This window comes from Schistocerca serialis, chromosome 10 (assembly GCF_023864345.2).
Source record: "Schistocerca serialis cubense isolate TAMUIC-IGC-003099 chromosome 10, iqSchSeri2.2, whole genome shotgun sequence".
In the NCBI taxonomy this organism is placed as follows: domain Eukaryota; kingdom Metazoa; phylum Arthropoda; class Insecta; order Orthoptera; family Acrididae; genus Schistocerca; species Schistocerca serialis.
Window position 1 is genome coordinate 243,633,069 of NC_064647.1, and position 26,311 is coordinate 243,659,379.

The window sequence follows — 26,311 nt, forward strand, 5'->3', positions numbered from 1 at the left end:
AGCTTTTGAGCTAAGATCTGGATAATTACATTTCACACTAAATAGCTCCAGTAGAAAATCAAATTTCATTTGTTGTTACTGGGCTCCGAGGGCCATGATGATGGGTTGCAGGTGCAAGTTTCCATTGCCTGTGGTAAAGCAGTGAAGATTTTTTACCTACACAAAGGTCAAAAATTAACATTCTTGTATACTTATTGCTATAACCACACAGTTTAGATATGCAAGTTTTATTTTTTATTTTTGAATAGGCATGAAATCTAACACTTGCAAATGACCATTAGGTCAAATTGGCAATTGTGGTGGTTTTAATAAGGTATCTGGAGGTAAACTTTTTTAAAAAAGTCTCACATTAAAGTACCCTGATGAAGACAAGATACTAAACATTTTGGTATTTTATGTAGTGAGAAATTCTGTAATAGCCAAAAATATTTTAATTTATAACTTTATTAACTGAACATAAAATACATAAAACTAGAAACACAAATAATATAAATAATAATTCTTTACAACCACTTATCCGACTACAATTTCCATTTTAAGTGAACACATACGAAATTTGGATACACCTGATTTAACTGTAAACAGCAATGAAAATGAATACAAAACAAACATCAATTATCCCAACTGCCAACAACACTAAGAAATTCAATCCATATTTAAAAAAGATTCTATTAAACGTATGCCGAAAATAGGCACAAAAACCAATAAAAAATGCTAAATTTTCCGATTGCCATGTCAGGATTAAGAGAAAATGCTTATGCATTATGCAAAAAATCCATATAAAACGTCTAGCTACACGATACATATGCAAAAATCTTAAGAGCAATACTAAATACAACTGCAACTTTTCTACAATCCAGAAAAATACCACATTATAAAAATTGCCATGTGAAGACACTTTAACCAGTGACTAACCTGTATTATACACATACGTAGAAAGGGAGTTTAAAACAAATATATTATTTAAGGATCAGAGCAAACTGTATTCTTGATGTGGCTTTAATGTGCTGTGATTCCTGGCATACTGTCACTGGCAGTTTTAAACCTTGACATTTTTACAACTGATTTCACCAACAACTTCGATACAAAATGGGAAGTATTTCCATTGTTTCAAATAAAAGCAGATACAAGAACCACGAGTAATATTATCCTTGGTCAACACTAAACTGTCTAAACTACTATTGACATTAAATGAGACTTAAGCATATTGCATATGCTAAAAAGATTAATCACAAAAGAACAAAACCAGTACTATGGTTCATTCAGTCAGCATTTACTACACACCAATTTTACAAACATATCTGTACAAGATCTTGCTACAAATACCACAAAACTTGGCAGTCAGTCATAATAATTATGACCATACTATATACACAGTCTGACAAACGCAGCTTTGTTCATACAACTACTGCACTTCAACTTTACTCAGTCTTACATTAGGAAGAAGATACGTGTTTTCATTTCCTGTGCATGGCATCCAGCTGTTTTATACACATTTCCATGTCTTCACTGTCAGCAGTAAATCCCGATAATCTGGAAATTAAGGTACACATTTCTGAGTGGCATTTTCCAAACACTATCACTTAACATATCTGTCTAAACAGTGTAGCTTAAAAATTCTTGGGAACTGTTTCCTAATGCGATTCACCCCCCCCCCCCCCCGCCCCCTCCCAATTATTGAAAAAGTCTTTGCATTTAAATTATTGTGTATAAAAGACTGGATTTTCCAAGCAGTTTGATCACAGTCCCAACAAGTGACAAAGCAGAAATTTAAATGCTGCATACATTTCTCCTGATTCAGAGGCAGAGAGCGAAACACACATATATTTTCCAATCCCAAGTTGTTCTGGGCCATATACCACATTTATAATGCAATGAGAGTTCACAGAATTCCATATCAGTTTATCCAGGATGGAGGATCAGATTCTAAGATTGCAATTTTCATGTAACTGATTAGTGAGTGATATGAATATAATAGAGGGAAACATTCCAAATGGGAAAAAATATATCTAAAAATAAAGATGCTGTTACTTACCAAACGAAAGCGTTGGTATGTTGACAGGATACAATTAAAAAAACACACAAACACACACACAAATTTCAAGCTTTCGCAACCCAAGGTTGCTTAGTCAGGAAAGAGGGAAGGAGAGGGAAAGATGAAAGGATGTGGGTTTTAAGGGAGAGGGTAAGGAGTCATTCCAATCCCGGGAGCGGAAAGACTTACCTTAGGGGGTAAAAGGGACAGGTATACACTCGTGTGCACACACACACACACACACACACACACACACACACATCCATCCGCACATATACAGACAAGCAGACATTGTAAAGGCAGAGACTTTAGGCAGAGACTTTAGGCAGAGACTTTAGGCAGAGACTTTAGGCAGAGACTTTAGGCAGAGACTTTAGGCAGAGACTTTAGGCAGAGACTTTAGGCAGAGACTTTAGGCAGAGACGTCAGTCAAGGCGGAAGTACAGAGGCAAAGATGATGTTGAGTGACAAGTGATGTACGAGGGGCGGCAACTTGAAATTAGTGGAGGTTTAGGCCAGGTGGGCAACGGGAAGAGAGGATATATTGAAGGGCAAGTTCCCATCTCCGGAGTTCTGATAGGTTGGCGTCAGTGGGAAGTATCCAGATAACCCGGACGGTGTAACACTGTGCCAAGATGTGCTGCCGTGCACCAAGGCATTTTTAGCCACAAGGTGATCCTCATTACCAACAAACACTGTCTGCCCGTGTCCATTCATTCATGCGAATGGACAGTTTGTTGCTGGTCATTCCCACATAGAACACTTCACAGTGTAGGCATGTCAGTTGGTAAATCACGTGGGTGCTTTCACACGTGGCTCTGCCTTTGATCGTGTACAACCTTCCCTACCCTCTGGCTCCTACCCTTGTAACCACCCCAGTGTAAGACCTGTCCCATGCACCACCACCACCACCACCACCACCACCACCACCACCAGCTACTCTAGTCCTGTAACCCGGAAGTTGTACACGATCAAAGGCAGAGCTACGTGTGAAAGCACCCACATGATTTACCAACGGACATGCCTACACTGAAGCGTTCTATGTGGGAATGACCAGCAACAAACTGTCCATTCGCATGAACGGACACAGGCAGACAGCATTTGTAGGTAATGAGGATCACCCTGTGGCTAAACATGCCTTGGTGCACGGCCATCACATCTTGGCACAGTGTTACACCGTCCGGGTTATCTGGATAGTTCCCACTGATACCAACCTATCAGAACTCCGGAGATGGGAACTTGCCCTTCAATTTATCCTCTCTTCCTGTTACCCACCTGGCCTAAACCTCCGCTACTTTCAAGTTGCCGCCCCTTGTACATCACTTGTCACTCAACATCATCTTTGCCTCTGTACTTTGGCCTCGACTGACATCTATGCCTAAACTCTTTCCCTTTACAATGTCTGCTTGCCTGTATATGTGCGGATGGATTGTGTGTGCGCACACACACACACACACACACACACCCCACACACACACACACACACACACACACACGAGTGTATACCTGTCCCTTTTCCCCCCTAAGGTAAGTCTTTCCGCTTCCGGGATTGGAATGACTCCTTACCCTCTCCCTCCGCCACACACCGTTGGGTGGCTTGCGGAGTATAAATGTAGATGTAGATGTTGTACAATTTCAGCAAGATTACATTTAAACTAGTTACTTGTTTTCAATGTAACATGAGGTTTTATTTAAACACTGCTTTTCCCGGCTAAGGATCGTTATTTTTTAAAACCCACATCCTTTCGTCTTTCCCTCTCCTTCCCTCTTTCCTGACAAAGGAACCTTGGGTTGCGAAAGCTTGAAATTTGTGTGTGTGTGTGTGTGTTTTTTATTGTCTCCTATCAACATACCAACGCTTTCGTTGGTAGGTAACAGCATCTTTATGTTTAGATATATGATTAGTGAGTGAGTATTTTGTGCACTAAGAATTAAGTCTGGCAGGTAATACACAACAATTCCTGTAGCACACACAAATAACACGATGTTGAGGACATCCATGCACATTCCCAGAGGCAGCACTGCCAGTTTCCTCCCCCTACACTGCTACCTGTCCCTGCCCCCTCCCACCACCTCAGCCACATCACCCCACACCAGATTGCTGCTCCCTCACAGGAGACAGGGACAGTGGTCATGTGTGAGACTTGTGCTCATGTGAGTATGGGCATGTTCTCTATTTTGGAAGAACAACTTTTGGCTGAAAGCTTATACGTATAGCAGTCTTTTCATTGTGCCTGCCTGCAACTCGACGTCTCCTCTGTATGATGAGTAGCAATCTATTGTTTTCACAATATTTTTGTTATTCTGAACTGGACTTTGCACTGTTATACTGACCTGTAGTATTACATACCTTAAAGTTAATATACCACTATTCAATGTCTAAAGTAAAAACAAGCAGCAAATTTTTACTGTCAAACACACAAAATTATTTTTGTGGCTGTAAGGTTAGTTTGCACGTTGGGGGATTTGGGCAATGATGGTGTAGCAAGGTTTCAATGTTAAGAAACTCTGGTAAGTTAGCGAGGTGTGATTTTGTGGGGGGGCTGGGGGCAGTGGGGCTGGATTGTGATTGGACAGAGGAGTGAACTGAGTCAGGCAGGGTTCAACATGATCTTCTAATCTTTGGTCGAGTCTGATCGGTAGGGTTAGTAGTGAAAAAGCGTTTCTGTTGTAGGGACTGGGAGAAGAGACAGAAGGTCTTTAACAAGACCTACACGATTAAATTTGGGAGTGGGGCAAAAGGTGAGGCCTTTGGAAGGGACTGATACTTCTGACGGCTTTTGGAGAAAAGGTTCACAATTGTGTTTCAGATCTATTTAGGTTCTTGTTTCTGTATGGTGTTGGGAGAGAGTTTAAGGGTGACACATATAGTAAGTCTGTGAGCCAGGGTTTGTCATCTATGAGGGAATGTGGGACTGGCAGAAAACACAACCCGCACCAAGATGCTCTTGCAAAACCATATTGGTAACACCCAAACCTCCTTGCAGTACTTTCTCTTCATACACGAAATTCTGCTCTGCTATCCCAAATTCCTGAATCCCATATTACACACAAACCCTTACCCTCCAGGAACTAGACCAACATGCACAGTATCACCTCAAAAACTCTCCTTCCTGTTCACTTCCAACTCCCACCTTGGGCTGCCACTATCCACCACCTCCACAACCACCTCAAACCTTCCCCACATCCCATCATAGCTCACAAACCCTGCCTCACAGACCTACTACATTTACCTCTCCCTCAAAAATCCCTCCTACCATATACAGAATCCAGAATCTAAACAGACCTGAACCTTTCCTCCAAAAGCCTTAGCCCCTCAGAAGTATCAGTCCTTTCCTAAAGCCTCACCTTTTGCCCCACTCCCAAGTTCAGTTATGAAGGACTTGTTAAAGACCACCTCTCCTTCTCCCAGTCCCTGCAGTGGAGACACTTTTTTGCCACCAAACCTACCTTCAGACTCAACCGAAGACCACTGTTGAACCCTGCCTGACTGATTACTCCTCCATCCAAACATGATTCACCCTCACTGCCCCCCAAATCACCTTTTGCTAACTTTCTTGAATTTCTTAACCTCGACCTTGGCTCACTGTCATTCTCCAAATTCCTGAATATGCAAACTAACCTTGCATTGGCAGAATGAACCACAATCCACCACCTAAAACTGATTCCGACCATATAATCCTACCTGCTGACAGTTGCTGTGCCCCCACTGTGAGAGTCTGTACTCTTTTAGACCAGCAACCTACCCTCCTATATATAAAAGATACCAACCATTTTCTCCACTGACTCTCCACAGTTCCTGTCCTTTTACCACATGGTGCCCTGCTGTCACTATTAATGCCACCTCTCTTTACACTAACACCCCTAACACCCATGGCCTTACTGCTATTCAACACTACCTTTCCCAACACCAGACAGGTTCCAAACCTACAACCTCCTTCCTAATTGCCATGACCAACTATATCCTCTCCCAGGATTATTTCTCTCCTTTGAAGGCATTACCTTCACACAAATCTGGGGCATGACTATGGGCACTTGCCTATGCCAAGCTGTTCACTGGCCATCTAGAGGAATCCTTCCTAAACATCCAGAATCCCAAGCACGTTACATGGTTCATGTTCACTGATATCTTTATGGTCTGGACTGAGGGTGAGGAGAACCTACCCACATTCCTCCAGAACACCAACACCTCGCCTTTTGCTTCACCTGGTCCAACTCAACCCAACAAGCCACCTTCCTTGATGCTGACCACCTCAAAAATGGCCACATCAGTACCTCTGTTCATATCAAACCTACCAACCACCAGTAAGGCCTCCACTACAACAGCTGCCACCAATTTCACACCAAGAAGTCCCTTCCATACAGCCTAGCCACCCATAGCCGTCACATCTGTAGTGACAAGTGGCCCCTCTCTGAATACACAGAGGATCTCACTGAGGCCTTGTACAAAAACAAATCTCCTGTACCTTATCTCTCCAGTCCCCCACCAGCTCCCAAAGTCCCACCACCCAGCCACAGAGGATCCCTTGTGACTTAGTACCATCCAGGACTGGAGCAGCTGTAATCACATTCTCTGACAAGATTACGATTACCTCTCATCGTGCTCTGAAATGAGAAGTGTCCTGCCCACAATCCTTCCCACCCCTCCGACAGCAGTAATCCACCATCCACTGAACCTACACAATACACAGTGAGTCACTAACTATTGCCACTTAGAGTAACTACAAAAGTATGATAGTAGCTGAAAAGGTTGTGGGACAAATGTCAAGGGATATTATAATTTGGTACTTATTTTCCGATACCAGCTATCAAATGATGTGTAACAGTAAGGTCCTTTAAAGTCAACGAAGGTAAAAAAGGTGGCGTGAACATTCATTTACAGAAGGTGTTCGAAGTGATGACCATTGGTATCAACGCAGTGCTGCAATCTTATCATGGACTGAGTGGTATTGCGTATCACTTCAGCACTTATCGAAGCACATGCTCTGATAATTCTCTCTCGTATATCGTGCAAATAGTAAATATCCACCAAATACAGCATATCTATCTAATGTGCCACTGACATGTAAACACCATTCGACAGTTTCGCAATACATCACTAATAGGAATGTTAAGACTATCGTCGAATCAAGCGAATGTGAATGCTGTATTTCTTCGAAGAACAAGTTGATATACTTCTCACTTATGGAGAACGGCAACAAAATTCAGTGAGGGCTAGAGACATACACTGAAATATATCCTCAATGTACTCATCATATGCATTGTACATTTAAATATGTGTATAAAAAATGATAAATTGAGAACTAGATCTTTAATGAATCGTGAACAAATCTGACAAAGGAAAGATACTCATGAGGAAATGGAAACTGGTACTCTTGTCACTGTGGGTCAAGGTCCTTGTGTTAGTTCACTTCAAATCACAAGGAAATCTGGCATGAGCCAAAGTAATTTTGTTCATATTCTGCATTGCCATAAATATCATCCTTACCACATCAGTCTCCACCAAGAATTAACTGGTACAGATTATATGCATCCCATTGAATTCTGCCGATCGGCTCAATTTCAGATTCAGAGGGATGACACATTAATTTGATTTTATTTATTGACGAGGCTACATTCGCGAACCATGGAAATGTTAATTTGCGTAACATGCATTATTGGGCAATTGAAAATCGATGTTGGCTGGACACCAAAAATTGTGGTCGGTGACTGTACGGTGTGAGATTCTGGAGGACAGAATTATAGGCCCCTATTTCATCAAAGAAAATTTTAATGGTAGGAAGTTGGGTTGTTTGGGGAGGAGACCAGACAGCGAGGTCATCGGGCTCATCAAATAAGGGAAGGACAGGAAGGGAGTAGGCAGTGCCCTTCCAAAGGAACCATCCAGGAATTTGCCTGGAGCAATTAAGGGAAATCATGGAAAACCTAAATCAGAATGGCCGAACGCGGGATTGAACTGTCGTCCTCCCGAATGCGAGTCAAGTGTGCTAGCCACTGCGCCACCTCGCTCGGTTAATGGTAGGAAGTACACAACATTCCTGCAAGAAACATTAGGTCTGTTATTGGAATAAATACCTTTAGGAACAAAGAACAGAATGTGGAATCAACACAATGGGTATCTAGTACATGTTTCACTGATGGCTAGAAATGAGTTGCAGAGACAAGTCACAAATCATGGGATTGGATGCAGAGGAGATGTGATGTGGCCGGCATGTTTGCCAGACTTGACGCCTCTGGATTTTTTCTTGTGGGGATTTGTAAAAGACATTGTTTATAAAGATGTTCCAACTGCACCTGAACATGTGTGAGAGATAATTGTCAGAGCACGTGCTTCGGTAAGTGCCAGTGCGATAAGGAATACCACTCAATCCACGATAAGAAGATTGCAGCAGTGCACTGATACCAATGGTCATCACTTTGAACACCTTCTTTAAGTGGACGTTCATGCCACCCTTGTGACCGCTGACCTTCAAAGACGTTACTGTTACACATCATTGGATTTATCTTGATAGCCGCTATCAGAAAATAAGTATTGAACTATTACATCCCATCCAAAAAGTTGACCTTCATATCTCTGAAATGACCCCACCTAACAACCCCTGTTGTCCTATGCAACTTTTGTCCCATAAACTTTACAGCTCCTATCATACTTTCCGAGTTATTCTTGGTGGTAATAGTTAGTGACTCACCCTGTTTACTCATCCATCCTTACACAACTCCTGCTCCCAATCCCATCTCTCATGGCTCATACACCTGTAACAGACCTGAATGCAAGACGTGTTCCACACATCCTCTCACCAGCACCTACTCCAGTCCGGTCACTAACATTACCTATCACATCAAAGGCAGTGCTACCTGTGGAACCAGTCATGTGATCTAGAAACTAAGCTGCAACTATGATGCTGCATTCTACATGGAAAGGACAACTGACAAGCTGTCTACCTGCATGAATGGCCACTGACCAACTGTGGCAAGAAACAAATGAACCACCCCACTGCCAAGCACGGTGTCCAGTGTAACATTCTTCATTCCAATGACTGCTTCAGAGCCTATGCCATCTGGATTCTTCCCCCCAACACCAGCTTTTCTGAATTGCAGTTGTGTGTGTGAGTGCATGTGTACAAGAGCAAGACAGAGATAGAGATATCTTCAATGAAGGCTAACTTTCTGCAACTCAGCATCTCTAGTATATGGTAAGTAGCAACTATCCTTTTTGTAATATTCTTACCTTGCACCCCTGATTTTTCACTAATGAATTTTACGAAAGATTCTTATTGTACATCTCATGTTGACACAATACTCTTGCAAAGCTAAGTTATTTACTAAACCCAACTGCATTCACGAATAGCAGCCAATCAACCTGATGCCCTTAGTAGTTTTAATGTTTCCTTTGGTTAATCTCATTGTGCTAAAAATACTGAAAGAGAGGTGCACGATTAGTTTTTAGGATTTTTCTGACTACACCCAGATGTTCAAAAACTTTACTGTAGGCACAGCATATTTGGGGATTGTGGTTAGTAGGTAACATGACAATACTCCCTTTCGTAGGCAACTAGTTAATATCAAAGCCCTGCAAGAGCGTTATACACCAACATGAGACGCACAATGAAGAATTTGTGTTTGACAACGCATCTTTGCTGCATGCTTTCTTACTCTGATGGAGTCTAATGGCATTTTAGCTGTAAATTATGTATTTCTACAAGGAAATACACAGTATGTTTCCCAATTCATGTTACACACTTCTAGATCGGACTTAATAGATCAACTTTGACATAGAAACATGTCTGGAAACAACATCAAACAGTGCTACAGAGTGTCAAAGTTGTAGGCACTGGAACCTGTAAATGAATGTATATGCAGGGATATTGTGCGACGTTACAAACTTTCTAGGATGATGGAGAATAACAACTTTATCAGCTTGAGGTAAAGGTTGCTGAGTAAAGTTATATGCAAAACAGGTTCTGATACCTCTGACAGTGGAATACATGTACTGTTGTAGCTAAGATTGTATAGCAGGCAACTTTCAGAAGTGGTAGTACAGACCAAAACAAGAAAACTAAACATGGGCTCTAAAATGCATAACCAAGGAGCTAAGAGCATTTTTTCAACAGAGGAGATGTGTTTCATGGTAGTGAAGGTTAACAAGTGCTTACAGCTCCTCAGGTATACTTTTTAGAGCCTGTGTTTACTAGACTTTTTTTCCTCATTTTGGTTCATACTGCCAACTCTGAAAGTTGCCTAGCTTAGCAAGAATACTACCAGTACATGTATTACACATGATTCATCATGGAATCATCCTACACACACACACACACACACACACACACACACACACACACACACACACACGTGCCAGCACATATAACTCGTGCTCTGTAGTGTTGTTGCATGACATTTCTTGAAATGGGATCCTACGTGAAACTATGTACCACATCCCCTCTACAACCTCTAGAAGTGTGTAACATGAATTGTTAAATACACTGTATACAGATTTGCATATCTGTCAATATAAAACAACTATTTGTGTTTCCTTGTTTTATAGATCTTGATAATCAGATAATGCAATCCCACAACAGGTTGTGTCCAATACGTTACACATTTTCAACAGCTGGTGTGTAATATTCTCAGTACCGCCAGCTGTTTTGTTTCTCATTAACACGAGTCTTAAATGGCCAAGCAGTTCTAGGCGCTTCAGTCCGGAACTGCCCTGCTGCTAAGGTTGCAGGACCAAATCCTGCCTCGGGCATGGATGTGTGTGATGCCCTTAGGTTAGTTAAGTTTAAGTAGTTTTAAGTCTATGGGACTGATGACCTCAGATGTTAAGTCCCATACTGCTTAGAGACATTTCAACCATTTCACTTCTTGACACTTCAGGAAACTCACCAAAGTATGTCATAATCGTAAAGTGTCTGTATTGACTGAAGGTCTGTAACATCCAACTGAGGCTGTTCCTTTTACAACTGATACAAAGAACAAATGAGTATGAAGGACACACACACACACACACACACACACACACACACACACACACACACACCTGTTCACCATTGCGTCACACTGCTGGGGCGTCCACTGTCCCCTCTTGATGGCCGCCATGCACTGGGCGACCAGAGATTTGAAGCACTGCTTGCGCGTCGCGTTGTGCGGCGGGTTGTCCCAGAGTGGCGTCGCCCTCACGTATGCCCACGCCAGGCACACGTAGTCCACAACCGCCTCCCAGTGGCAGCTCTCCACCAGCTGCCGGCCTTGCTCCAAGACAAATTTCTACAAAAAAAAAAAAAAAAAAAAACAGTTCATTGTGACACTCTTGTGCCTATCAGATTTGTCTTAGCCTTAGAAATGCAGATTCTAATTAAAAAGAAATTGGTATAGTGACGTTACAAAGACACTAGAGAATATACTTCTGGTGCAATGTTTAAAAAAGTGGAGGGTAGCTAATTTTAAATCTATGAAAAGCAGTCCAATGGTAAGGTTAGGAACTTCAGAGCGAAAGCCACGCACACACAGTGACATCGTCTTACGACATGTCAGTGAAGGATGCTTAGCTACGGTTAGGGCTTTCATACCTACTGTGTGATGGGCAGTTTCGTGGTATGTATCACGCAAGTCTAAGACTTCTACAAAAACTTTCCTGAACATAATTTTTCAGTTACAATTATGTCAATTTTTTGACCTACATATATGAGTGAGCAACTTTTTTCCGTAGCAAAAACAATGAAATCTGCCCACAGAAAATCACTGACAAACAGATTAAAAATGAAACGATAGTGACAATATTACAATTCGAATAGCTTTAGGTGGCTAGAAGTTGCTGACGGCTAGGCCGCTGGCGAGCTGTCTGATGGGGCACACGTTCGCCAGCTAGCAGCTCCACATGGTACTTCACTGCAGGAAAACACCTCTGTATGAGTGCTGACAACCCACCATCTGTCAGAGTAGCAAAGGCAGACGAGTGTGATGTCAAGAGCCGCACGACAACCAAAACTGACTAAGTAGTGGAAGATTGTCACCAGAATCCAGCAGTTAGTTCTCTTGAAGTGAATCACTGCAGAGACAGTTTAAATGTCAATGGTTTGTTTTATAGTTTTGTGGGCTAATACCCAGAATGATTTTATTCAAATTGACTCTCCCTATTTGCACTGCATGCACATAAATAATGTTTGGTATAAAATCAGAGATGCTCAACATTTCTCTATAATATATTTATAAGTACACATTGCAACACTTATTAAATGGGGAAGTGTACCAAATTAAAAAGATCTGACTATGGTGAATTAACATACATTAAGAAATTACACAAAATTTTGATATTCACAGATATGAATAGACTTGTGGCAGTGTGGATTAGAGACTGGTGGCTGGCTTTCATCTTAACTGTGCAGATCTATACAGAAGGGTCATTTGGATCACTCCATCTGGTAACAGATTCCCTGAACTTCATAGGTGGGAACTTGTCAACATATCCCTTCTTTCGAACCAATCTTCTGTACTTTACCTCCAGTAAATTCTCCACTGAATACTGTAACATTGTTTTGTTTTATTTATTCACTTTTTACTACCCTGATCCCAAAACTTGTTTCATATTTTTAATTGCGCTATTCATTTCATTTCATCTGTACGCCTTCATCATAGTATTATATTAAAGGTTGTCAATTCTACTAAATACTTAGTGATTACAAACAACGAACTGGAACCATCACAGAAGGAAAGAGAAAGATTGTGTTTTATTGGCAGAACACTTAGCAGATGCAAGAAGCCTATGAAAGAGATTGCCTTTATTACACTTTTCTTCTGAAGTACTACTGCGCAGTACTGTGTCCTTACCAGACAGGACACACATCCGTCAAAAATGTTCAAAGAAGGGCAGCTCGTTTTGTATAATAGCTAAATAGTGGAAGTCAGTCACGGATACAATAAGACAGTTGGGGTGACAATCACTAAAAGTAAACTCACATTGTGGCGAGATCTTTTCACAAAATTTCAATCACCAACTTTCTCCACTGAACGCGTAAGTATTTTATTGGCTCTCACCTGCAGAAAGTGGAATGTCCACCGTGTTAAAATAATAGAAATCTGAGCTCACATAGGAAGATTTAAGTGTTCATTTTTCCCACGTACCATTCCAGAATGTGACAGCTGACAGATATTCAAAGTGGTTCTGTGAACACACTGCCAGGCACTTTCTAAGTAGACCCATCATTTCTGGACTGAAGACAGTACAGATCTTACCATCATATACTATCTTTGGCCTTCTATGTTCCAAACTACTCTCCTCCTCCTCTCCACCCCCCCCCCCCCCCAGCCCCCCCCACGTCCTTACAGTAGTTTGGACGTGTCTCAATGTGGGTACACATGGAACATGCTTGTACAAAAAAAGTGTGGTTAAAGAAATAAATTATTATTCATATCTTGACTATCAGTGGTAGATACGCTATGGAAACTATCACAGTACTACTGTTTTTCTCCTCTTTTCTCCATATAATACTGTAGTCTGACTGCCCCTATGTTACAGTGCAACCTTTGTACTGAATGTAATTTAACAGGACGAAACAAACTCAAATCACTGAGTCAGAACTAACAAATGTTTTCACAAGCCTCCATATTCTCGGTACATGTGCTGAACAGTGCACACACTTTAACAATTGCATGAACTCGGGTAATCCAAATCTGATCAAGCGTCAAGCTTCTTGTACGGTCCTAATGCTTGCACAAATTTGGCCTACACATATTCTAGCATGCTCGTGCAAACACATACGTGCTTGTCAAGCTTGCAGTCACATGTGTAGCCACCTTTAACCTGGACTCGGGAACTGAAAGTTGGGTACTTTCTCTCTTTTGAATATGTGTACACAATACTGGAATTTGACCTCATTAAGGTAAGAACTGAACATCTATTCTTTGGTACATAACCAGTGTACTGAGATTCACAGTGATGGCCTTTTACTGTTTTTCTTACTTCATCACACTGAAGGAAACAAAAGGCAAGAATTAGAGAAGGAACGCACTAAACATGTACTGTAACCTCGAGATGAAATGTGGCCTTAAATTTTACTGACGAGATACACACGGCAAAGAAAACCTCGCCGAAAGTAGCAGTACAGCTTACATGTAAAACGCATATATTTGTAGGTTTCAAGTAAAATGTACTGCTACCATACTGTAAACGAACAACTGAGCACGACCAAAACTTCTCGATCAGCAAAGAAGCTAATGCTGCAGCCGACACGTATGCGAAAAATATCGAGAACACCTGTCAGTTGTAAGCTCGTCTCCAAGTTATTTTGTAGGCTACTGCTTTTCATGATCCACGGTCTGATGATATTAGTGTGGCCACCACCTGTGCTCGAAGGCAATGTGCAATAGCCACTCACAGACAGCAGGTAGCACTAGCAGTGGAGGGTACAAAGCAAATTGGGGTTTCATGGAAAACAGTGCAGTTATGATCATAATGTGGAAACAGACCGATTTACCCGACATCCAAAAGGGCTCGGTTATTGGCTTTTGGGTCAAGGTCGAAAGCATTTCTGAAACCGCTGGCTGCGAACTGCCGCTGCTGTGGTTTAAGTATACCGTCTGTGGCAAAATGGCATTATCCAAAAATGGCACCGAGACATCTGTGGTGCACCACGAGCCACAGATGAACGATGTCTGCCAAGGTGTGTACGGGCAAATGTCGATCAGCTGACCACCCAGATGAGACGAGGGGCCGCCAAAAGTGTCCCGACAACCTTTCAGTGAATATTGCTGCGTACGGGCCTCCACAGCAGACCCCTAGTTCACACATCCTTACCAACTGCTGTTCATCGGTGGTGAAGGCCGGAATTTCAACAACCGTACCGCAAATAGACGTTCACCGAGTGGAGACGGGTGGGCTTTTCAGGTGAATCACATTTTATGCTCCTTTGGACAGATGGTTGCAGCACGTATGATGTAAAATATCTGAAAGCAAACACCTTGCAACAATCGTCACGAGGGTCCAGGCCACAGCGCATTCCCTGGGCTCTCTCATTCTGGACGGTACGATGAATCCACACAAATACACATCTACCATCATCAGGCTCTAAACAACAAAATTACCAATAATGAAAAAATCAATTATTGATGAAGTTATTTATGAAATTATCCCATTAAAAAATTACCAACAAGTATTACATAAAATAAAAACTGTAGATACATGAGAGCATATTTGTCTTTAAATAACAGTATCTAAGTTTAAGTCTGAAAACAAGGCACACAGATATTCCTCGAGATTCTGATTTGATTGTGATTTCAGTATAGACAAGTTGGCAATGTGTTGTCACTGGTTGGTCATTAAGGCAGCATCACAATTACTGTGGCAGGAGACCTATTTTTCACAAGTAATTTTACCTTGGCAGATTTTCTGCTTTTAAGTAGTACATCGAAGGAGATATCGTGGCACTGAATTTCAGTAGGGTCAGCTAAAAATTAATCCTCTTCAATTTTCAGGCTAAAATCTAAGTGAAGGATTATGATGTGATGGGGACAAATGAAGGGATCTGCAACACTAAGAAGTATACCACCATCATCGCCAACACCACATGGCCACACCATCACGTGACACATTTGTAACTTGTTTACTTGGGTGTAAAGATAAATAGAAAAAATTATAAATGAATCAAACAAATGTAGTCCACTGAGCACCACATTGCTTAATAATGTGGATTCTGATACCTAACTGCATCACTGCATCACAATTTACAACTTTTGAGTTGTTTCATATTTCTATTTAACCATTTTAAAGTGCGCAGAGCTACTTAGCGCAGAAAATTGACTGATACAAACCTTGAAGGCAGCAAGATGTACAGCTGCCCTGCTGTAAGCAGGTGAATCAGTCTTTGATGTGAGGCGAGAGGTCGGCAGTGATTTGAATATGTTTTTCTTCAAATATGACAATTGCTCTTCAAGGGGTCGCAGATCAGGACCTGGCATAATATCCCGGACTTCCTGAAAAACCATTTGTATTTATAAACACACACACACACACACACACACACACACACACACACACACACACACACACACACACACACACACACAAAATCTTATTAGTAAAAGCTAAAATGTTAAAAATTTAATTTAGGGGACTACTTTAGGGCACAAACACAGACATGCTGGCAACAAAGCACACGAACACTTTCTTAGGAACACCAACACACAGCTGAACTCCCACCGCTCATTGAATATGGCTGAACATATTGCACTGGTTTCAATTCTTGCCACTTTTACCATGGTGCACTTCATGAAGAGAAATGACTGAAAACTTTTAAACTGTGACAGCAGCCATGAAATGCGCAACACGCCTATTTTTTGCAAGAATTTTGTGAGGGTACTGAATTTAACTCGAGTTGTTTCTCATGAATCCTATAGGTACCAAGTTTTCTGTACCTGTAAATGACGAACCACGTATGTAATTGCTACTGTCATGAAGTATGAGGTTTAAATAAAATTTTAAAACGCAAGACATTGTATCAGTGCAAATATTTGTATTTTTCCCTTGAGGCACTCCTTGAGCAACATACAGCAACTGGACTTTGCCAACAGATCTCTTACAAGATCACCAGATGCAGCAAGGAGCTACAAATGTTCCGTGTACTGCTCTAGTATGGAGCGGATGTTCTGCTCAGAATCTTACAAGGAAAGCTACAAATTAATAATGGATAACATTGCTGTCAAGAGCTTTGTATAATTTGAGTTAGTGAGAATTAAGTCTCTAGTCAAAATGCATGTCTGTAGTTTGCTACATAATAAAGCTTCATTATTTTATGAACAATTGGAAAGTCATTTCACGAGCAGTGATTGGAGACCGATTATTACACAACACGTAAAAAGTAAACCCATATAAACATTTTTATGGTTTTGCCACCCAAAATGCTTTCAGTCATTCTCAGGAAAGACAGTGGTCAAGAGCAGTAGCAAGTGACCACCCACCAAGCAGCAACGTCTCATTTGCACCACCTAAGACAACACCGTCATGATACCTGTGCAGAACGTGTACAGCCCATTAATAAATTGTCTAATGTGATTGACTGATGTCATACTTTGACAGCTCACCTCAATAAGTCTGGCATGTGCCTATGTGAAATATCACGCATCATAGTAAATGATAACTGACTGCCCTCCCAAAATGTCAGTAAGTCCATGCTGCGTCTACTGAGAGTTCTTATAACATGAAAATGAAAACTGAATTCAGAAAATCAAAATTTGAGGGTATAAGCTGCCCAGAACTTACCTTCAGGAAGTGTTGCTGCAGCAGATCCAAAAAACCATATGTATCAATTAACATTAAACATTAACATATGTGTCACTAAAAAATAAAGAAATGAATACTCAGTGCTTACATCTTCCAAGTTCGGGTGTCTGTCGATGAGTGACTGTACCATGCCGATGAGCTGCTCTTGAGACAGTCCTTTCAGCCCCAGCTGTATAGGGCCGTTGTATGTCACAGTCGGTTTCTCGACACGGCCCTTCTTCACACCAGGTGACCCCTTCAGTGACGGTGACAGCTGATGGAATTGAAAACATTATCTTAAAAATTAAATCCTTTATCTTGTCATGTTTATCTGGCAGTGACTAAAAATTGTAGTAAAATTTGAGAAAATTGTCTTCCTGCACACACACACACACACACACACACACACACGAAAAAATTTTTGCATCATCCCAGTTCCCAGAACTTCTGAAGACAGACACTGACTGTGGATACTGTTATCACTGACACCGTCACTTTGACTGTTCAGATGTCATTAAATCTACCCAAAGATGTGAACAACCATGCACGAGCAGTGTATTAGACGGAGGGGGCCTGACAGCCGATCAGTTTCAGTCATTCCACCAAGATGGAAGTACATGACTCTTGTTTCTAGTTCAACCATGCCTAGATAGTCAATACTGCAGTTCGATCACATCTCCATTGTTACCTTGTGCCAGAAAGGAATCTCAAGCAAAGTGTCCAGGCATCTCTTAAGTGAACCGAAGCGGCGATGTTTAGACATGGAGGAGATAGAGAGAGACAGGAACTGACAATGACCTGCCGCACTCAGGCTGCCCGAGGGATACTACTGCAGTGGATGACAGCTACCTATGGATTATGGTTCAGAGGAACCCTGACAGCAAATGCCACCATGTTGAATAAGGCACTTCATGCAGTCACAGGATGTCGTGTTACGGCTCAAACTGAGTGCTATAGGCTGAATGATGTGCAACTTCACTCCCAACGCCAATAGCAATATCCACCTTTGCAACCACGACACAATGCAGTGCAGTAAAGATGGGCCCAACAAATGCCAAATGGACCACTCACTCAGGATTGGCATCTCTCTTCACCGATGAGTGTCGCATACGCCTTCAACCAGACAATCGTCAGACGTGTTTCGAGGCAACCCAGTCAGGCTGAATGCCTTAGACACACAGTCCAGTGAGTGCAGCAAGGTGGAGGTTCTCTGCTGTTTTGGGGTGGCATTATGTGGGGCCGATGTATGCCACTGGTGGTCATGGAAGGTGCCATAACGGCTGTACAATACATGAATGCCATCCTCAAACTGATAGTGCAACCATATCGGCAGCATATTGGTGTGCATTTGTCTTCACGGACGACAATTCTCACCCCATTGTGCACATTTTGTGAATGACTTCCTTCAGGATAACGACGTCACTCGACTAGAGTGGCCACCATGTTCTCCAGACATGAATCCTATCAAACACGCCTGGGATAGATTCAAAAGGGCTGTTTATGGACGACGTGAACCCCCAAACACTGAGGGATCCACACCGAATTGCCGTTCAGGAGTGGGACAATCTGGACCAACAGTGCCTTGATGAACTTGCGGATAGTATGCCACGAATACAGGCATGCATCAATGCAAGAGGACATGCTACTGGGTATTAGAGGTACTCGCATGTACAGCAATCTGGACCACCACCTTTGAAGGTCTGGCTGTATGGTGGTACAACATGCAAAGTGTGGTTTTCATAAGCAATAAAAAGGGTGGGAATGATGATTATGTTGACCTGTATTCCAGTTTTCTGTACACGTTCCGGAACTCTCGGAACTGAGGTGATGCAAAACTTTTTCATGTGTTTATTTTGCGCTAGAGAGGGCAATTCACAGACTGCTTTGCTTTCTTTGATTTTCTCCACACTTACACAATTTGAAGCTCAGCACACCACATCATCAGTTTCCTAATGCAGTATGAGGCAATTGTCAAACTCTAAAAAACTGCCTTTGACTAAAACTGACTGTTAGCAAATTTCGAAGTACTGTTAATTACAAAATATTTATAACACAGAGTGTTTATCTGTAGCTGAACAGAGCATGAAAGGGTTAATCTTCAGGCTCCAGGTTTGTATCTCATTAGTAGCAACCTTTTTATTAGTTTTATTTAAATACTGCACTTAATAGAAACCCTAATTAAGAAATATTTATTCATAATGTTAATAAAAATAACACCCTTTTAGTTCTAATTACTAACTACAAGAAAGTTCCAGTATTCACAAAACTTGAAATTTGGTGCAAATGTGTCAAATAGAAAATGAAATACTGTTTTTTTTTACTTCTAGAGAGCAAACACTATTATTCATGCATATATTTTCTATTTAATAATAATTTCACACATGTATCAAATTTTAATTTTTGAATGCACTCAGTTATTAAATTTTTTTAGTGAGGTTTCATTTCTGACAGTCATTGTCAGGCACTGTGGGATGTTTAAACCCTCTCTGCAACATCACTTTGTGACAGGCTGAAACATAGTTCGAATCTGTCCGAAACCAAACACGTGGAATTACAAATCTACCTACTGCTTCTCAGCACATGCCTTGTAGCTAACACAGAAACATGCACTACATAAACCACAGTACTATAATTGTGTAGCCAACATGGTGGATAGATTGAAAAGGCAATAAAATGATGAAGATGTAAACATACCATACCACAATGAGATTTTCACTCTGCAGCAGAGTGTGCGCTGATATGAAACTTCCTGGCAAATGGCTCTGAGCACTATGGGACTCAACAGCTGAGGTCATTAGTCCCCTAGAACTTAGGACTAGTTAAACCTAACTAACCTAAGGACATCACAAACATCCATGCCCGAGGCAGGATTCGAACCTGCGACCGTAGCGGTCTTGCGGTTCCAGACTGCAGCGCCTTTAACCGCACGGCCACTTTGGCCAGCAACTTCCTGGCAGATTAAAACTGTGTGCCCAACCGAGACTCGAACTCGGGACCTTCTGTAAAGTTTGGAAGGTAGGAGACGAGATACTGGCAGAAGTAAAGCTGTGAGGACCGGGCGTGAGACGTGCTTTGGTAGCTCAGATGGTAGAGCACTTGCCCGCGAAAGGCAAAGGTCCCGAGTTCGAGTCTCGGTCGGGCACACAGTTTTAATCTGCCAGGAAGTTTCATACCATACCATACCATATTTGTATATTTACATTGTCATTTTACTGCCTTTGTAATGCACAGTTGTACTTTGGTGCATAAGGCAGATGTTTTCACTTTCATGTTAGCTGTTTGGTGTTATTGCATTAGATATGAAGCATGCCTTTTTAAGTGCCATTTTGAAATAAAAGTAAAGCAAGTAGACTTTTACTAGCAATTTTATTTTTACATTAAAGACTGTGCTTTAATCTACGTTCTACGTATTTCTCACCAACAACACTTCCTTGGGGAACACCGGATTATTATTTTTGTTTTACTCGATGACTTTCCGTCTATTACTACTGACTGACCTTTCTGATAGGAAATCATGAATTCAGTCACACAAATGAGGTGATATTCCATAGGCACACAGTTTGGTTGGAAGACTGCTTGTGAGGAATGGTGTCTAAAGCCTTCTGGAAATCTAAAAATATGTAATCAATTTGACATCCCCTGTCAATAGCACTCATAACTTCGTGAGTGTGAAGAGCTAGTTGTGTTTCACAAGGACAATATTTTCTGAATCCGTGTCAACTATGTGTCAATAAATCTTCTCTCTTCGAGGTACTTTATAATGTTCGAAAACCCCACTGCAAATCAACATTAGTGATATGGGCCTGTAATTCAACAGATTACTCCTACTTCCTTTTTTGGGTATTGGTGCGACTTGATCAATTTTCCAGTCTTTAGGTACGGATCTTTCTGTGAGCGAGCAATTGTATATAATTGCTGAATATGGAGCTGTTTTATCAGCATACTCCGAAAGGAGCCTGACTCTTATTCAATCTGGACCGAAAGCCTTGTTTTTATTAAGATATTTAAGGTGCTTTGCGACACCGAGGACATCTATGATCCTCATATTGACAGTTCTTGATTGGAATTCAGGAATATTTACCACATCTTCTTTGGTGAAAGTGTTTTGGAAAATCGTGTTTAATAACTCTGCTTTAGTGGCACTGTCATCAGTGACTTCACAGTTGTTATCGCGCAGTGAAGGTATTGACTGCGTCTTGCCACTGGTGTGCTTTATGTATGACCAGAATCTCTTTAGGTTTTCTGCCAGATTTCTAGACAGTTTTGTTGTGGAAATTATTGAAAGCGCCTCGCACTGAAGTAGCACTGTATTTCGAACATTTGCTAAACTTTGCCGATATTGGGGATTTTACAATCTTTTAAATTTGGCAGGCTTTTTTCGCTGCTTCTGCAACAGCGATCTGACCCATTTTGTGTACCATGGGGTATCAGTACCATGACTTATTAATTTATGTGGTATATATTTCAATTGCTGTCTATTCTCTCTCTTTGAAATCATTCCACAACTTTTCTACACTTACATGATCAGATCGGTAGGAGTGCAGACTGTCTCTTAAAAAGGCATTAAGACTATTTATATCAGCTTTTTTAAATAGATGTACTTTGTGTTTCTTTTTGATGGTTGTAGGAGTTCCAGTATTCAGCTTAGCAGCTACTGCCTTGTGGTCGCTAATCCCTGTATTCATCACGATACTCACTATTTATCCAGGATTATTTGTTGCTAAGAGGTCAAGTACGCTTTCACAACCATTTACGCTTCGAGTAGGCTCGTGAACTAATTGTTAAAATAATTTTTTTAGAAAGCATTCAGTACAATTTCGGTTGATGTTTTATGCCTGCCACTGGCTTTAAATGTATAATTTTCCAGCATATCAAGGGTAGATTAAAGTCATCACTGACTACAATTGTGAGACTGGGGTACCCACTTGAAATGAGACTCAAGTTTTCTTTGAACTGTTCAGCAACTATATCTTCTGAGTTGGAGGTCGGTACAATGACCCACTTAGTAGATTAGTCCAATTGTCAAGTATAACCTCTACCCATACTATTTCACAAGAACTATCTACTTCAATTTCACTACAAGGCAAACTACTTCTGATAGCAATAAATACTCCACCACCAATTGTATTTAATCCATCCTTTCTGAACACTGTTAGATTGTCAGAAAAAATTTCTGCTGTGCTTATTTCCAGCTTAAGCCAGCTTTCTGTACCTATAACTATTTGAGCTTCAGTGCTTTCTATTAGGGCTTGGAGCTCTGGTTCTTTCCCAACACAGCAATGACAATTTACAACTACATTACCCATAATTTCTACAATTATCTTACTGTGTTTTACCTGCCTCCTTTTAGACGGACGCCCTGTCTGTGGTTCCCCGAGGCCCTCTAACCGAAAAAACTGCCCAGTCTCTTCCACACAGCCTCGCTACCCATGTAGCCACTTCCTGTGTGTAGTGGACTCCTGACTTAAGTGGAACCCGGAAATCCACCACCCGATGGCGCAAGTCAAGGAATCTGCAGCCTACATGGTTACAGAACCGCCTGAGCCTCTGTTCAGACCCTCCACTTGGTTCTGCACCAAAGGACCACAGTCAGTTCTATCGACAATTCTGCAGATGGTGAACTCCGCCTTAATCTCACAAGCAAGACTGGCAATCTCTACCAGTTCTCTAGCCGCCCAAAACCAGAGAGAATCTCCTCCAGTACAAAGCAACATACATCATTGGTACCGACATGAGCCACCACCTGCAGTTGGCTGCACCCTGCACTCTTCATGGCATCCGGAAGCAGCCTTTCCACACTTTGAATGACTGGTAGTGTGAAGCCATTGTCCCTAAATAAGTTTGAGGAAACTTTTGTAGCACCAACACTACCTTGTCTGCTTTCTTTGCTCGTGTTTTCACTGATATCTGCAACATCAACATTTTGAACTTTACATTCTGCTGGCAAACTTGTCAAAGGTTGTTTATTATCTGCCATTTTGGCAGTGCACGCACACACCCACACACATACCTGCACCCCCCCCCCCCCACACACACACACACACAGTGATATGAAATAGTTTGATATTAACAAGTTTTATTCAGTTGCCAAGTAGCTCTCAATGTGGACTCAATACATGAACAACCATGATGATTCAATAGCATAGCAGAATTCCTTGACCGTCAACCGCACTCTGCTAAACATGTAGAATGAAGGGTATCCAGGTTATAGCATGAAAAAACATAAATGTTAATAACATTAATTTTGGACCCCATTATATATTTTTAATTTTTTTCTTTAGAGAATATTTCAATTTATAGTATTGAAAATACAATTTTCTGTTGTGAACTTTAATCTCTTATTTTTAAAAAACTGGAGAGTATCTAGCAAAAAGATGAAACATGTATTTTCAATACATAAAGTCCCCGCAAAACAATAAAAACGAATGATCCAGATGTCAGACGCTCCTCTTGTAAGGTAAGTCTTACGATCAGTATTGCCTCACTTTTTCCTAAATTTCTCCAAAGACCAAAGTGATCTGCTCTGCAGATGAGTTCCACCAGTTCATCCATTCTTCTGTAGATAATGTGTCGGTATTTTGCAAACACGACATACCATACTGACAGTGTACCAACAATACATGTAAAGTTGTTTTCTGCAAATTCTACTATTTTGCATACTCCCAACTTGCTAGAGGAAGCCCGAAAGGGCAACTTACATTACTGCTAGGTAAAATATCAAGTTCCACAAAACTTACCTTGCGCATCTTTTCAGGTGTCGTGAAAAGCTCCTTCGGGTCTGAGAGCATGAGTCTCTTGCGGGGTGTCGACCGCAGGACTATGTTGGACTTGACGGGGCTGGGTGTGCGCGCACCCATCGGGATGCCCTCCCGCTTGTGCGCGTCGAGGTCGGGGCTCCAGTTGACGGGACCCCTGCGCCGTCCCCGCTGCTGGATCACCAGCTCGTCTGGTGATGGAGCAGGGCTCATGTAGGATGATGGCAGCTGCACGTTGACGTTCAGGGCCCATGTGTTGGGTGTCAGTGTTCCTGAGCCACAACAGGTCAGTGGATTAGAAGTATGTGACGGTACTTGCAAACATGTCGCCTTCTGCATGCAAGTACTGCTTTTATAGCCAGGCATTATTGCACTCTATGATATTGCTGGAACTACATGACACACAATAAATGTTAAATGTATTTAAACTGTCTCAATCGCAAATTACAATAAAGCATTACTAACTTTGATAATTTTATGATCAAACTAAATATTTGAGCACTGAACAAGATACTGAAACATTTATTTTTATTTACAAATTTTAAGGTGGTGATTAAGTGACAAACTAAATCATTTGTTATTAGTTGCAAATGAGGAAAATATTTTTAATCAAATTTAGAGTTGCACCATTCTTATGGCTTCCTTTTTCTGGAGCAGTTGAAAAAACTTCCAACATCCACATGATATACGTACATAATCTGTGTATGAAATATTTAGGATAATTTTTTTCCTGATGCGGTCACAGCACACACACACACACACACACACGCACACACACACACACACACACACACACAGACACAGACACAGACACCATCAGTGCTTGACAGTTGGTGGTGGTCCCTCCAACACGCACCAAACACGAGTTGCCCGTGATCTTTTGCTCAGACGAGTCCGTGGTTTTAGGGTAACTGTGCAAAGTGTCTCGGTGCAAGTGCAAAATTCAGCAAATGATTTAACAGCAGTACACTATCAAATTTTGTGCTGGGCTGGGGAAACTGGGTATGGAGACGTTGGCCATGAGTGACCACGAGTTTAAGCATGAAAGCCTGTCACAAACTGCAGAAGATGGTCTAGAGTGTGGAGAACGAGCCCTGTGCAAGACAGCTGTTAACATCAAGAACCAATGGCAATGTGCATTCAGACCGTCGGTTATGTGGGCACATCGCTGCTGATGCAATTGGCATCGAGAAGATAATAGTGCACACTTATCACTGAAGATTTGGCAAAACGAACGGTCTGCGCAAAACTCTTCCCAAAGGTCTCGACAGATGACCAAAAGTAGAGACAAGTGTTTGCTTGCAACTATCTTCTGAAATGTGTCTAAGAAGACTGTCTTTTTGGACAACATTAGTGTGGGAGAAAAACTGGGGTATTTGAATACGACCCAAAAACAAAGCATCACCACGTTCAAAAATATTCGAATGAGCAAATCCAGAGTGAAAGCTACACCAACCATTTTCTCAAACTCCTCGAGGGAGGTCGACTACGAATTTGTTCCAAAGACGCAGACAGTGAACGGTGCTTTTTACCTAGAAGTGTGAAGAAGACTGAAGAGAAGGGTAAACTCGGCGAGGCCTGCTGACCCCAGAAATAGTAAATTGCATCACAATACACCCAGCTACACCTGCTGAAAGATCACCGACTACCTCACCAACTGCTTTCTGACAATTCCCCAACCCCCTTAGAGTCCTGAATTGGCACCAGAAAACTACTTCCCAGTCCAAAAAGTGAAATCCTCCATCTAAGGACACCACTACTGTACACTAAGTGCCATCAGAGAAGCTTACATACATCTGAATAGAATCCACCTACTGGGGCTCCTTCAATCTGTGAAAAAGCTGATAGCAAAAAGCATGCCTATGCCTGGGGGCTGTAGTTTGAAGAATTTTTAGGGATTATAGCAGTATCTCAAACATATTTTTTCAAAACTTCTCCAAATACTTCTTATAGAAACCCTGTGAGTAATAGCAATCATTTAACCAAAGTCTGTCATCTGGCACATATCATGCCAAGATCTTCTACATCCGCATTCATACCCTGATAGTCACTGATGAGCGCTCTAGAGGGAACTTCCCACTGTACCATATACTCAACTTTTTTTCCACTGAATATGCACGTGGAAGGCAGGAAGAATGACTGCATAAACATCTGTGCTGCTGTAGTCAGTCTAACCTCCACTTCACTGCCTGTACAGAAGCAGTACACAGGGAATAGTACTGTATTCCTGGATTATTCACCTAATACTGGGCCCTGAAATTTTTTACATAG

General features: G+C 41.5%; 1 protein-coding gene across 3 annotated transcripts in view; it reads right to left on the bottom strand.

The window, feature by feature from the left end:
• Positions 1-424: 424 nt before the first annotated feature.
• The window catches only part of LOC126424786 (uncharacterized), a 70,740-nt gene continuing 44,853 nt past the window's right edge, over positions 425-26,311 (bottom strand). For all 3 annotated transcript variants that reach the window (XM_050087557.1, XM_050087555.1, XM_050087556.1), the window contains exons 3-7: positions 24,023-24,312; positions 17,395-17,559; positions 15,839-16,000; positions 11,073-11,299; positions 425-1,533 (exon numbers count right to left, since the gene is read on the bottom strand). In XM_050087557.1, the coding sequence (XP_049943514.1) occupies positions 1,458-1,533; positions 11,073-11,299; positions 15,839-16,000; positions 17,395-17,559; positions 24,023-24,312 (920 nt within the window). In that variant the 3' untranslated portion in view covers positions 425-1,457. The remainder of the gene's footprint in view (positions 1,534-11,072; positions 11,300-15,838; positions 16,001-17,394; positions 17,560-24,022; positions 24,313-26,311) is intronic.